The sequence below is a fragment of the Leptomonas pyrrhocoris genome (genome assembly GCF_001293395.1).
Source record: "Leptomonas pyrrhocoris isolate H10 chromosome Unknown, whole genome shotgun sequence".
NCBI classification, from domain to species: Eukaryota; Euglenozoa; class Kinetoplastea; order Trypanosomatida; family Trypanosomatidae; genus Leptomonas; species Leptomonas pyrrhocoris.
Window position 1 is genome coordinate 662,980 of NW_015438357.1, and position 13,698 is coordinate 676,677.

The following is a 13,698-nucleotide window of genomic DNA, read 5'->3' on the forward strand; positions in this document are numbered from 1 at the left end:
ACTTTTTTCTTCACGTGGTAAGGGCAGTTTAAAAGAAGCCAAGCATCAGCCTGCTTCTTTCTCCCTGTTTGCTTTCTTGCTCCTGCATTCCGCGGCAAATTCTCCATCTTTCCTCCGTCTCTTGTCTGTCTGTCTGTCCTCTTCTTTTTTTTTCTTCAACAGTACCGTCGTTTATTTCTTGAGATTTACACTATTTATTTTTTGGGTGCAAGTTGTACTCACGATTCGCTGATAAATAAAGTAAACCTATTTATGGAGTCCGGGAAGATTCCCGGACCGGGCCACGCTCTCGCTCACTTATAAAATCGGCATTTTTTTTTACCTCACATATTTTTCTTCTTTTGGAAAACAAGTTCTAAATATATGACATCATGCTGGAGCGCATAATTTTGTTCAGCGTACATTGTGTGCTGGATCTCGTCTTCTACCGCATTCCGCGATGGATTCACGCCGTGTTCGTTAAACTGCCCGTCACGCTGTGGCAGCTCCTCACGGGTCGCCGCCCCCTCACCTACGCCCCAAGCACGGAGCGCCACATCGACGTCATCACGTCGCAGTCCGACCCTACGGCTGGAGAAAAGGTGATGGGACTCTTCGGCTTGCACACCGCCATGACATACAATGGCCCACTGTACAGTGGCCACATCCACACCGTCATCGGCGCCGCCCGCACGAGTCGCCGCGTCGCGTACGAGCGAGAGCTGCTCAAGGCGGACGACACGAACCCTATTTGCCTGGACTGGCTGAAAGTGCCGGAGCCGTCCCGCGCGAAGGGTATTATTCTCCTCATCCCCGGTCTAGGAAACTATGGGCAGTCCAACTACATTCAGCGCTTTGCACGGTGCGCGGTGCGGCACGGCTACCACGTGTGTCTGCTAACCCCTCGTGGCATGGGCTCCGCCCCGCTCACCACGCCCAACATCACGTGCGTCACCTTCACCGCCGACATTCGCCATGCGCTGCGCCACCGGTTGCAGAAGGACATACTGGAGAAGGAGTTCGGCGCCGCGCTGCCGCTCTTTGCGGTGGGCTACAGCTGTGGCGGCCTGACGCTCATCAAGTGTGTCGCCGAGGAGACGGCGGCCCACAAGGCGAGCAATGGCACCCTCTACGCGAGCGGCTTTCCGATTGAGGCGGTGGTGTCGATGATCGCGCCAAATGACACGTACGTCTCCGCCGAGATGCTGCGCACACGCATGGGCAAGCTGCTGTACGCGAAACCCATCTTTGCGGCCCTCTGCAAGTATCTGCGCAAGCACCGCAAAACGCTGCAGTCTGCTTCGGAAGGAAAGACGGAGAAGGAGAAGAAGCAGCTGCCTCTAATTCATACGGACTTTGACGCGGCCATGAAGCTCATTCACGAGCCGACGGATGTTGACATACACGTGGTGGCCACCCACTTCGGCTACCCAGACCGCTTTGCCTACTACAAGGACAGCGACTCGTTGCAGTACGTGGAGAAGATCCACGATGTGCCGCTGCTCTGCCTCAACACTCGCGATGACCCGATCGTCGGCTACGCCGTGACAAAGGCGGCGTGGCAGGCGGCGTGCAACCTGAACAGCAACACCGTGTACGTGGAGGTGCCCACCGGCGGCCACTTCGGCTTTGTGCAAAATTCGTTGCAAGAGTGGATGCACCCCTTCAGCTTCCTTCAGACATTCCCGCTCACTGCGTTGGATCACGTAGTGGCCTCGCGTCAGAGCAAAAAACAGCAGTAGAGGCTGCTGTGGCGACCGAAGCTGTGTGCTTTCCCCCTCCCTTTCTGTGTGCACTAATGTCTGCGTCTCTCTCTTATATATATCTTTTCTCGGTTGTGTTTCCCACGTGAGGCAGTCAAGACAAGGCAAGAAATGAACGCCAACCTCCGTTCTCTCAGGGTTTTCTGTCTGTAACAGCTCTTTTTTTCCCCCCTGTTGTTTTCTATTCAATAAAGGTACCAGTGCAGCGCGACGTGCGAGACCACTTGGAAACGTGAAGTGAAGAGGCACGTACACATCAGGTACGTCTGGTCAGTTAGCGTTTAAGCGAGAGGGTGTGCGACGTGCCTACATGCATAGAAGCGCATTTGCACGGACACTCCACGGTTGTACCCATGCTATACATTTTTGTTTTCTCTCTCACTCACTGCCCATTAACAAACAAAAAACGCGACTCACACGCGTGTGGGTGTAACGAGGCGCACATGTGTATGTATGTGTCCATGACTTTGTCGCTCGCATTTTTGTTTTTAAGTGTGTTTTTACTTAGGCTGACAGTATCTCATCGATCATTTACCCCTATCCTTCGTTTGCGGTGTCTTTTTTTGTAGCCTTGCTTACCACTGAATAGTCTCGCTTTCACTCATCGTTGTATTTCTCCTTTTGCTTTTTTTTTTGGAAAAAAAAGAGAGTGTGTGCTGTATCTTTTTTTTTCCCGTTAGCCTGCTCAGCGTCTCCGTAGCTGCTGACACCTCAATGACTGTTTGGGCTGCAGATGCGAGGAAAACAGATGATGTATCAGAAGGCGAAGTAGAACTGTTCCTATCTGTCCTAGCGTGATGAGGGAAAGAGGTCGGTGACGTGAGTGTTCAGTTGTCAGTTCGGTGCCTATTCAACCTGCATGCACCATGTTCCCTCACCAAAAACTCATATATGGCTGCAATTCAAAAAAAAGATCAGAAAGCGATAATGAAGTAGGAATACTTTTTTGGTGAGGCCTTGTTGCGCCAATACGGTGGAGTCTGCCACTACTCCCTCTGAAGTAAGAAAAGTGCCACTCTCTCTCGCTTGAACACACAAAGCCGAGTATGCAACGCATTTTGGGTTTTCTCCTCATCACAGAAACGCATCTTTATGTTGTGTGAAGTAGTGTGCTCGTCGTTGTGACACAATGCGCTCTTGACAGCAGCGTTCTCGTCTCTTTTTCTTTCCATTTCCTTTTTTTCCCTTTAATCTGTTGCTCTTTCTCCCAGTTTTATATATTTTTATCGGTCTTTGTACAGGAAGACTTACTTCCAACCCTAATCTTGCGAATACTGAGAGTCGGATAGTGCTCGGTACGAAAGAAAGTAGGAGCGGACTCGCTGCAGTCGTAACGAAGAAAACAATATACGTAATAACAACGGTATACGTTCTATATTGAGTAACTATAGCTTACCTAAAAATGCTTGTGAAAGTTCAACTTTTCATCCTCCACACCTTTGTCCATGTCTTTCTCTATGTCATCCCGCGGTGGGTGCATACGCTGCTGGTGAAGGTGCCCGTGACGGTCTGGGAGTGGCTCACGGGACACCGCCCCTACACCTACAGCCGATCCAAGGAGCGCCACATCAAGGTGATCGCCTCCCAGAAAGACACGGCGACGTCGGACCGGCTGCTCCGGCTTCTTGGCCTGACCTATGACATGATCTACAGCGGTCCGCTCTACAACGGTGACATTCACACCATCATCGGTAACCTGTGGCGGAGTAGCCGTGTCCACTACCTACGGGAGCTGGTGGACGGCTTTGATGGCAACCCGATCTGTCTCGACTGGCTGGCCGTTCCGCAGGGCGTTGCAGCGAGGGGTGTCATTCTCGTTATCCCAGGTGTGGGCAACTACAGCCAGACGCCGTATGTGCAGCGGCTGGCGCGGGATGCGACGTCGCGCGGGTTTCAGCTCTGCGTGCTCAGTCCGCGCGGCATGGGCTCTGCTCCGTTGACGAAGCCGCGCGTCACGTGCATCACCTTTACGCAAGACGCGCGGACGGTGCTGCGCGAGCGCTTCGGCCGTGATCAGATCCGCGCCCGCTTTGGAAAGGACCTGCCTGTCTTTTTGCTCGGCTTCAGCGCCGGCGGCACGACGGTGGTCAAGGCAATCGTGGAGGAGTTTGATGAGTTCAAGAAAGACCCCTCTCGCTACCCGGGGGGATTTCCGGTGAAGGGCATGGTCAGCATGAACGCGCCGTACAACATGTTCGTGCACCACGAGATCCTGGATCGCTGCGCCTTCTACTACCAACAGCCGATGGTCGTTGCAATGCAGAAGTACGCCCTGAAGCACGCCGATCTCATGATTCAAGGGTTGCCTGGTCTCCCATCGTTCAAGGACAGGGAGGAGCTGGAGGAGAAGATGGCGAAGTTGAAGACCGCCAACGACTTTGTCGAGCACATTATAGCTCCTCACTTCGGGTACGAGGAGGGTCCGGCAGAATACTACAAGGACGCGGCCGGCTTTAAGTGGTTGCAGAAGTCCGACCCGTCGCTCCCCGTTGTCTGCGTGGCGTCTCGCCATGACCCGATCACCGGCATCTCGCACACCGACGAGGAGTGGCAAGCCCTGACGGACCAACACCCCAACGTGGTGTTTGTGGAAACGCCAGTGGGCGGCCACCTCGCCTACCTGCCCAACCCAATCGACGTGTGGAAAGAGAAGGGCAGCTTTTTGACCGACTTCCCCTTGCACGTCCTCATGCACGTGGCGGAGAAGACGAGCAAGCCAAAAACTGCCTAAGCTGCAAGAGCCGCGCATGAAAGGAGAAGAACGAATGAATGAATGAGGAAGCACCCATCCCTGTGGGTGGGGCTAATTTCAAGAAGACTGCCTTCTAAAATGTTTTTTACTTCACAGCAAAGAAGAGAAAACAAAGCAGCTCAGATGCGGCGTTTATTGTGGCCTCCCGTTTTCGCGGTGCATAAACGCCAGCTTTTCATCCCATCTATTGATGGCCCTCCCCCTCCCTTCCCCCCCCCTTATGCTCGCAGCAGACGATTGCCGTGAGGACAATTCGAAGTTTCGTGGGAACGTTAAGCGGCGAGTCTGGTGTTTATCAGATGTGCTGGCAATATTGCTAAACTGTGTTCTGTTCCTTCGCGGAGCCACGTAGCTTGTCTTACATCCCGTATTGAAACCGAGTAGAAGCTGCGGCACGCTACGGAGCCTTGGACAACGGTTTGCACAAACAGTTCTCAGCGGCGTTGTAAAACCGACGTCTGCGAATGAAGGGCAAGCAGTTAGGGATAGTTCATTAGAATGTGTTGCTCAGCAGTATTCGAGCTAGCATTATTATGATGATTCGAACGCTTTCGTGGACGATCGCCACCTCTTTTATTGTCGCCCGTCTGTGCAATTCTCCTCTCCTTTGTACACTCCTTCCTCATAAACAGGAATTCTCTTTGTTCAATTTCTACCATTATCGTCGACGGAAACCCCTCACTTCACCCGTTCAGTGGAATCGGTTGTTGAAAAGAAAAACAACAACAACTGGTGCGACTAGCAAAAATAGCAAAGCAACAACCGATTTGTTAAGCGGTCTTTTTAAAGAACGCAATTCCTCTGTAGTGATGAACTTCTTCTCAAGCTCCAAGCCCCAGGCAGACCCTCCGGCGGCGGCTCCGGGGCCCGCCACCACCATCGGCGCCGTTGCTCCTGTTTCACAGTACCCCCGTACATCGTACAGCAAATGGGCCCAGGCGCTTGTGTGGCTGAACTGCGCTTCTCTGGTTGTGTGCGGGTTCCTGACCTTCGTGTTTGCGTGCATCAGGCCTAAGCGTGTGTCACATTTCTTCCTCTCTATCTACATGATGACGTTCGGCGCTCTGTGCGTGATGGCCGAGCTGCGGCTCCCCATTGCAGAGCGCATGTTCGGCATTCTGTGCACCAAGGCGGGCCTCGCGTACTGTTTTATCTTTGTTGGCACTCTCGGCATCTCATTTTGGGTTGGCACGTACGCCGGCGTCTTGATTCCCTTTATTTCTGGCATATTCAGTGTCGTGATTGGTGGCTTGTGCATCACAGACAAACTGATGAACCCGCAGGGTGCGGGCAGCACGCGGGCGACAGAGACCACTGTTGTGTAAAAGAAAGAGAGGGAGAAGGAAAACGAAGATCAAGCACCACAACAGAAAAGAGGAGGACCCAAAGCCATCATCACGACGCGCTCCGGCGTGCTCACCCCGTAACGTTTCGAACCCTTCGACGCACTCTTCACTTGTCCCTTTTCTTTAGGCAAGAACGGTAACGAAAGAAAAGGTGAAAAGTCGGAAGGGGTGAATCTTTTTTTTTTTTGTGCCTGGCCCATCTGGTCTACATATATTTCTACACTGAAGAAGTATCTTTTTGCTTTTGTTTGCGTAACGCTCTCCATCTACAGCTCGGCCTAAAAAAGAAAACGAAAAAGCAGCAACGCAGAAAGGCAAGCAACAATATCTTAGGAGACACGCCGGAATTCTTCTGACCCTGTGCTTTGTTGGTCCTCTTTCGCCCGGCTTTCGCTTTTCCGTTTTTGCGGGTCCGTGTCTTCCGAGCAACAAATCGAGGTGAATTGCCCAACTCTTGCGGACTTTATTTTCCTCCCCTTTTAACTCTTCCGTCCTCCGTCCCCCTCCCCATCAACCTAAACCCTTACCTTGACAGGTTTTTGCCAAACAAACACACCCACAAACACACAGCAACACTTGACGAACGGTAGACGCTATAGGGAAAAGAGATGAACGTAGGTAACGCCGCTGCCGCCCCAGCCGCCGCTCCGCAGGAGCGCTCGCGCGTCGTGCGAATTCTGGTCCTGGTTGACTGCGCTGTCCTCGTCATCTTTGGTTTTATCGCTTTCATCGGGAATCTCCTGAACTTCTTCGACCTGACCGTCCCGGTCCTCGCCATTTACATGTGTATCTTCGGCCTTGTCCTCACCTCGTGCGAGATGAACTTGGCGGCTAGCAAGACGTACTTCGGCGCCCTGCATGAGTGGCTTGGTGAGGCGGTGTTCATGATTTTTGTTGGAACGCTGGGCGTGGCCATTTGGACCGCCAGCCTCTTTGGCTTAATCGGCGGCTTCTACTCCATTGTTGTCGGTGCTGCAGTCATCGTGGACCAGTTTGCCTTTGGACGTCGGTTCCTGAACAACGCGCCGCAGCCGGCAGCGGCCGCATGAGCGAAACAGCAGCGACAACTGTGTTGTATACTTTCAACGCTCTAATTGACAAGAACGAGCCACCCGTAAAGGAGTGGTAAAACGGTTGCGGTTTCTCTTTTTTTTCTCTTCTTTGCTAGTTGCTTTTCAATGAACGATACGTAGTTGCCGCATATTTATATCTCCTTTTTTCACTTGCGCAATTTTTCGGTTGTTTGAGGCGACAGAAGGCATTTGCGAGAACAAGGTGCAGAAAAAAAGAACTCTAATGCTGAATGCAGAAGTGGCGATGCAGCACTTCGTTGTGTAGTTTTCATAACGTTTTCTTCTTTTCGCTTCACACGGCTGCATCCTCTTTTTCCCGCTTTTCCGATTCCTGCACACGCATTTCCTGTTTCCTTCTTGTAGGTCGGTGGTGTTGTTTTTCTTTGTCTTGCTCTCTTTGTCTTTCACTATCGCTATTTGATACAAAGGAAAACACAACGACCCATTTTCCTCGCAAGAACCATTAAAAAATAAACCAATCTTTTTACTAAAGAGTCAACAGAGGTGCAGAAGAAATGCAGCACAACTGCTGTTCTGGTGCTGGCAACTACGTTTCAGTTGCCAGATGGAATTTTTTTCTCCATGGAACTTCTGATCTGCTGGGATTGTGAAGAGTTAGCCCCTCCTTTTTTAGTCAATCGATTCCGCTGATTTCCTCAGTCGTACAGGTCACATTTGGGAGCAGACGTTTGTACCATAACCTTGTTGCTGCTGTGCATGGCTGACGAGATGAAAGGTTCTTCCATTATCTTTGAACACCTAACGCCTCTTCTTCTTTGTGACTGTTCACATTTATCGCTCTCTTCCTCTTTTGCGGCTCTTCGCACCTTTGACTACACCTTGGCACCTGCTGTTGCTGCAGCAAATATCGCAGCCGTTTCAAATCGGCTGACTCGGGCGTTTGAGCTGTGCTCTCTGAGTGCAATGCGCAGGGTCCAGCAACGGCTTCCTCGTCAGGCACGGCGCTCGAGCGCGGTGAAAAATGTCTACCGATCTCTGTGCACCTCCGTTGTGCGGTTGAGCGCCGCCCCCCCGCCCCCGCCACCGCCGCCGCCGGCACCTCCGACGAGACACATTGTTCCTTCAGTGGTGCCTGTAATGCCTGTTGGCCCTCCCGCACCGAACGCCACACCGAAAGCACCGAAGTCTCCACCGGAAGCGCCGAAGGCCGCACCGGAAGCACCGCAGTCTCCACCTGAAGCGCCGAAGTCTCCACCTGAAGCACCGAAGGCCGCACCGGAAGCACCGAAGTCTCCACCGGAAGCACCGAAGTCTCCACCTGAAGCGCCGAAGGCCGCACCGAAAGCACCGAAGGCCGCACCGGAAGCACCGCGGTCTCCACCGGAAGCACCGCGGTCTCCACCTGAAGCACCGAAGGCCGCACCGAAAGCACCGAAGGCCGCACCGGAAGCACCGAAGTCTCCACCTGAAGCACCGAAGGCCGCACCGGAAGCACCGCGGTCTCCACCGGAAGCACCGCGGTCTCCACCTGAAGCACCGAAGGCCGCACCGAAAGCACCGAAGGCCGCACCGGAAGCGCCGAAGGCCGCATCCACTTCTGCCCCCAGAGCGCATCACGCCAACGGTAAGCCATCCCAAATGTCACACAAGCCCACAGACAAAAGTGCATCGCCGTTATCTCGCACGGTCGTGGCAACGGGCCGCCTTGGGCAGTCATTAGGCCATGGCAAGGCAGCGGCGCCTCCTCCATCACCAACACCACCACCACCACCGCCGCCGCCACCTCAGCCGCAAGCGCCGACTTCTACAGCCGCGACCCCACCGGCTTCCCTAGTCGTTGCGTCCCTGCACGTCTCGATCGCTCCTCCAGAAAAGACGGAGGCGGACGGTTCCATGAACTCCATCAAGGCGGATGCGAGCGAGCAGGAGCTGTTTGAAGCGTTGCGTCCCTCGCTGTCGACGCGCGTGGAGGAGGCAGTGCGCCATGGCAAAGCCACGCACCCGCTGAGGGCGGTCCGCACCGGCGCCTCGCACGCAGAGACCGCGGAAACGGCCGCAGCAGCGACGCCTCCTCCTCCTCTTGACGAGTCTCCCGGCGACTGGTCTTCTGCGCGCCGTGAAGGGAAATTGCAGCCCCTGCCAATGACCATCGCTAGCAGTCTCAATCGGCACGAAATTCCCTCCGACCTGGGAGGCGCCGAGTCGACCACGGCGGATGCAGCGTCGTCACCAACTGAAGACTCCATCGAGCACGATAGTAACTTGTCAGCGAGGCCCAACGCAACGGAGGTGCACGAGACCCCAGTGGTCGAGCGCCTTCCTGGTGAAGTGTGGCGCGGTGTCATGACACGAGCAGCAAACACGGCACCGGCGTCCGAGTCGATTGACGAGCAGGACAGTGAAAACTGCATTACTGTGTCTGTTGCCGGTTCGTCGGTCATGCCGGGGCGAGGCCTCACCGTGCAGTTGCGTAAATCGTTTTTTGGCGCCATGGTTGCATTACAAGCCGTCTCGCGTGCGCTGGATGCGGTAGAGGCGCGCTGTGGAGAGATGATTGCAAACGGCAGCGACAATGGCAACAGCAGTGGTGCCAGTGGGACTACCCCACCGTCTCCCGTCACCGTTACGTGGTGCACGCTGCCGCACTGTACCTTCTTTGGCTCGGTGCAGTCGCCCGCAGAGTTCTCACTGAAGCAGCGCGTCGCCTACGTCGAGGCCAAGGAGGCGGTGATGCAGAAATTCCATCAGCTCGTACATTGCATGAAGGGAAAGGCACATTTTGTGGCGCTGGCGTCGTGTGCTGCGGGTCCCGTACTGGACCTCGGTGCGGAAATCTTCTTTGCGTGTCCAGAGCGGTATCTGCTGCCTGCGCGGGCGTCCACCATCACGGAATTCCGCTCCGGGCGGGCGACGGCGGTGCCGGCGATGTCCGTCGGCTTTCCTTTGACACGAGTCGGCTTCTACCCTTCGACTTGCACAGTCGCCGCACTGCAGCGCATCTGCGGCTCACAGTCGACCATCAAGTGGGTGCCAATTTTGCACAGTTATGACGCAAGCAGTCTTGAAGGCGTTGGATTGCTTCGCCTGGGGGAGCCGTCACCGTCGTCTTCCGTTGAGGCAGACGTTGTGTCACACGCAGCGGGCACCTTTAGGTGGTCTCTGTGGTGCGAGCGTGTTCTCCTGCGGTATCTCTGTCGCACTCCGATGCAGCGCCAGTGGGTGATGGAGAAGCTGCTCTGGAGCAACGACTTCCAGCGTAAGGTGCGGCCATCTCCGGCTGCCGTGTCTGGGGTGGACGCACGTTTTATGGAGACCACGTGGTACACGTACGCGATGAGCGTGTTGTGCCGGAGTGAGACCGCCCAAGCTGAATCTGAGAAAGTGTTCCATGAAGGCAACAGCAAGAAAGACGCCGCAGGAGACGTGGACGGTAGCGCGGCGCTTGTTCGAGCCTGTGTGGCCGCACCACCGTGCAGAGGCGCAGCCCACGCCGTGCAGGTGCGCCTCCGTTCGTTGCGACACGTCCTCCCTCTACTGCCCCACCGCCGCTTCCTCGCGTTTCCCTACCACCAAACGTCCTCGTGGGCCGCAAAGATGCAGGCGCTCACCGCCGCTTCCGAGTCGCCCGGTGCAGCGGTGCTGCTGGATTGCTCTGACAAGGCCGTCGCGGCCACGGTGAAGCTGGTGGAGACGCAGCTCGTGGCGAGTGCTGCGCAGCGAGGGCGGCTGCCGTATTTAAACGTTATCCTCATCGGCGAGGACGCTGCGGTGCGCGCGGTGCTGGCGTTGCTGCCCTGCGCCGCCGTCGTCTCCTCCACCTCCGCCTTCCATGAACAGGGCCACGCCTCGGTGCAGCAGGTGCGCCTCTTCGCCGCACCGCAGTGGCCGGTTGACCTGCAGCAAGACACGTTGGTGGCCGCGCTGGCGTATTTGCAGCGCAAGGAGACCCCGCACGTCGTGGCGGCCGGCCCAGCTCCGCAGCGCCTCTTACTGGCGTTGTGCCGCGAAGCGCTGGTGATGGCGCAGTCGTTGCCGGATGCCAGCCGGATCGAGTCCGCCGCTCAGGAGCACCTTGGACTGCGCCTAGGGCCCTTTGCGTTGATCGACGCCTACGGCGCTGCCACTCTTGCCTCCATGGCCGCCGCGGCAACGGCCGAAGAAGCGGCGCAGACCAAGGCAGCCGCTACCGCGCCCCATTCCGTGTCTCCCAACGCGCTGCTGGAGAGCTGCACACGTGCGATGGCGCGTGAGGGATTATTGGGCGTGCGCAGCGCTCGCGGTGGGTTTTACGGCGCTGCCACGGCGGTGGCGGGCAACGGCGGCGGGGCGGCGCGCGTGCTGCGTGACGCCGTCGTCGATACCTACGTGCGTCACCACGCAAGCCCGGCGGAGATGGCCGACCGGCTGCGCGCAGCCGTGCTGAATGCGGCGTGCGAGCTGCTCGTGCGTGGTGAGGTGCCCGGCGTGGAGGACGTCGACCTCCTCTCGCTGTCGACGCTCGGTTGGAGAGAGGAGACGGGCGGGGTGCTGTACCAGGTGGACCAGTGTGGCGCGGAGGGCCTTCCGCGGCTGGTGCAGCTTATGTTGTGTCTGTCATCTACCGGTGTTGCGCCGCATCTCGCACCGCACCCGCTGCTGTCTGCCATGGCAGCTCAGCAGCTGCGTTTCGCGAACTTGAGGAGCAGTGGGCTGCTTCCCTCGTAGTGGTGGCTTGCCTTTTCCCCTCCGTTTCTTTCACTGAATTGGTGGTTGTTGTTTCTCCCCTTTCGTTGAGTGAATTGACAGCACCATGTGCTGTTGTGAAACTCTGGATCGACCGGCCTTGAGCAAATGAAGACGGAAAAACTATGGTTGTGGTGTTGAGAGTCATTTATTTCTCCTATTTCTCTTTCTCGTACTGGCTCGGTTTGTTGCGAGGCGGTTTCGGGGTGTACTTACAGTTTCGCTATCACAATCATCATCATCATCATATTGTATGATAATAAACCCGCACTTTCAAAAAACTGAAAGAGAACATAAAAGTTCATCGCGCTGGCGGGCGGCCCCAGGAAAGGAAAACCGTTTTCGCTTCCCCTTTCTTAGCGTTCCACTGGCATCTCATTGCAAGCAGAGAACACCCCCAAAAGGAATTAAACATACAAAAGGAGAGAGACATTCTACTCTTTTTTTTTGATGCGCAGAATGCGATATTTGTCTCCTCTCCGCCTTTCTTTCCCTCACGGAAATCCCTTTGTGTTCGTCCCACAGTAGGAAGCAACCGACGCAACGGAGTTTCTTGACCCCGGTGAACAAGGGAGAAGCTCCGTCTACTATTATTATTATTGGTAATTACTTCTAGACAACTGTCCAAGAGGTCTCTTATTGGCGGGATGGTGGCCGACCCTCTAGCGCAAATCCTCACGCAGGTGATCGACGATGTGAGCTTCTCGCAGACGCACACCGTCAGCGAAGACTTCCGGGTCTACCCAAAGTCTTCCATTGAGAGCGTGAACACGCTGCAGCAGGAGCAGCGCAAGCGCGTCGAACAGACCTACGGCGCCCGCGCCCCCTCACCCGACTTCCTCGGCTCACAACTTCTGGCGGAGTACCGCGGCGAGGCGGCGTCGCTGCAGCTGGCAAAGGAGTCCGGTGATCCAAACTTCCCCACCTCGATCTCGCGCATGACGAGTGAGCAGGGCAGGCAGTTCAAGAAGGACATGAAGCAGCGCATCCACGAGTGGGAGTCGACGGTGCGCCAGGCGACGGGGCAGGCGGACGTCTTCCCTGATCAAAAAGCGTCCCTACGCTCCATCTATGAGCTCTACCGCGCCATCAAAATGAAGGTGCTAGGGGTGGAGCAGTCGGTGGCGCCGCACGGGGGCGGGACAGAGCCGTCCGTCGCGGTCCGCGAGGTCTCGCAGAGTGTGGCGGCGACTGCCCCGGCGACTTCGTCTGGGGCTGGAGGTGGAGCTACCGCCGCAGGCAGCCGCGGCGAGAGTACACGGGACAGCGGCACCGTCGCGAAGGAGTCGTCTGCGTCAGCCAACGCCGCGGCAGCGAAGCCGGCGGGCAGGCCGAGCGGGGTGGCGGTAAGTCGGGCATCTTCAACGGCCAGTGTTGCCGGGTCGACTTCAAGCGCTGTATTGCCGGACTGGATGCAACGAATTGAGCGGGTGCAGCTGGGCACCGACGATGTCACCGCCATGTCCGACGACGCGTTGCAGACGGAGAAGCGCACCTTGAAGCAGGTGTTGCACCGCTTTGAGAGCGATTTTGAGAAGTTCAACGGTGTGCGTCCTGGGCGGCACGACCGGCACGGGTTTACCGGTGAGTACCACCGCTATGGCGAGCTCAAGAACGAGCTGACACGTCGGGCGCAGAACAAATGAACCCCTTTGAAGGCGAGTCCTCTTTTCCCCCAATATTTCCTCTCCTTCCGCTTATTGCTCTGCTTTCCCTGCGTCACTTGCGTTCGTTATAGGTGTTTCGATTTTTGTTTGTTGCACGAGCACTGCTGTCTGCGCTCACTTCTCATTTCGCGGCATCCCACTCAGGTCAGTAGCACTTCTTGTTTGTTCGTAGAGTACCTTATAATTCTTCCACCTCTTTTTCTTCTTCTTGCGCATATCCTTTCAACTGACGCCAGAGAGGCAAGAGCTGCATACAGAAGAGCACAGGAGTCTCGCACGTACGTGCAACGATTTACGCCGACGTCAGCAAAAACCTCTTTCGTGTTTTCGTTTTCCTGCTTTGTGCGTTCTATTTTAAAAGCCCCTTTGTACCTCCTCCCATGTACCTCAAGTACTTAGCGTTTGTTGCTTCTCTAGTCAGCGTCTTGACCCAGA

At 55.8% G+C, this 13,698-nt stretch overlaps 6 protein-coding genes across 8 annotated transcripts; all 6 read left to right on the top strand.

Annotated features, from left to right (window-relative positions):
• Positions 1 to 160: 160 nt before the first annotated feature.
• ABB37_00198 (hypothetical protein) lies at positions 161 to 1,721 on the top strand (the record flags this gene model as incomplete). Its single annotated transcript, XM_015796307.1, has 1 exon — positions 161 to 1,721. Exon 1 carries the CDS (start codon positions 372 to 374, stop codon positions 1,719 to 1,721), a length of 1,350 nt encoding a protein of 449 aa, XP_015664315.1. The 5' UTR covers positions 161 to 371.
• A 1,230-nt stretch (positions 1,722 to 2,951) lies between these two features.
• Positions 2,952 to 4,473, top strand: ABB37_00199 (hypothetical protein; the record flags this gene model as incomplete). Of its 2 annotated transcripts, none has more annotated exons than XM_015796308.1 (1): positions 2,952 to 4,473. In XM_015796308.1, exon 1 carries the CDS (start codon positions 3,145 to 3,147, stop codon positions 4,471 to 4,473), a length of 1,329 nt encoding a protein of 442 aa, XP_015664316.1. In that variant the 5' UTR covers positions 2,952 to 3,144. The 2 variants fall into 2 exon arrangements, with proteins under 2 accessions (XP_015664316.1, XP_015664317.1); XM_015796309.1 differs by having other exon boundaries at positions 2,982 to 4,473.
• Positions 4,474 to 5,124: 651 nt separating this feature from the next.
• On the top strand, positions 5,125 to 5,819 carry ABB37_00200 (putative COP1-associated protein; the record flags this gene model as incomplete). Of its 2 annotated transcripts, none has more annotated exons than XM_015796310.1 (1): positions 5,125 to 5,819. In XM_015796310.1, the coding sequence occupies exon 1, from the start codon at positions 5,304 to 5,306 to the stop codon at positions 5,817 to 5,819; it is 516 nt and encodes a 171-aa protein (XP_015664318.1). In that variant the 5' UTR covers positions 5,125 to 5,303. The 2 variants fall into 2 exon arrangements, with proteins under 2 accessions (XP_015664318.1, XP_015664319.1); XM_015796311.1 differs by having other exon boundaries at positions 5,188 to 5,819.
• A 554-nt stretch (positions 5,820 to 6,373) lies between these two features.
• On the top strand, positions 6,374 to 6,889 carry ABB37_00201 (putative COP1-associated protein; the record flags this gene model as incomplete). The annotated part of the gene is made up of 1 exon (XM_015796312.1): positions 6,374 to 6,889. The coding sequence occupies exon 1, from the start codon at positions 6,449 to 6,451 to the stop codon at positions 6,887 to 6,889; it is 441 nt and encodes a 146-aa protein (XP_015664320.1). The 5' UTR covers positions 6,374 to 6,448.
• Positions 6,890 to 7,773: 884 nt separating this feature from the next.
• Positions 7,774 to 11,578, top strand: ABB37_00202 (putative mitochondrial hypothetical protein; the record flags this gene model as incomplete). Its single annotated transcript, XM_015796313.1, has 1 exon — positions 7,774 to 11,578. The coding sequence occupies exon 1, from the start codon at positions 8,012 to 8,014 to the stop codon at positions 11,576 to 11,578; it is 3,567 nt and encodes a 1,188-aa protein (XP_015664321.1). The 5' UTR covers positions 7,774 to 8,011.
• Positions 11,579 to 12,119: 541 nt separating this feature from the next.
• Positions 12,120 to 13,652, top strand: ABB37_00203 (hypothetical protein). The gene has a single exon (XM_015796314.1). The coding sequence runs from the start codon at positions 12,244 to 12,246 to the stop codon at positions 13,240 to 13,242; it is 999 nt and encodes a 332-aa protein (XP_015664322.1). The 5' UTR covers positions 12,120 to 12,243; the 3' UTR covers positions 13,243 to 13,652.
• Positions 13,653 to 13,698: the final 46 nt, after the last annotated feature.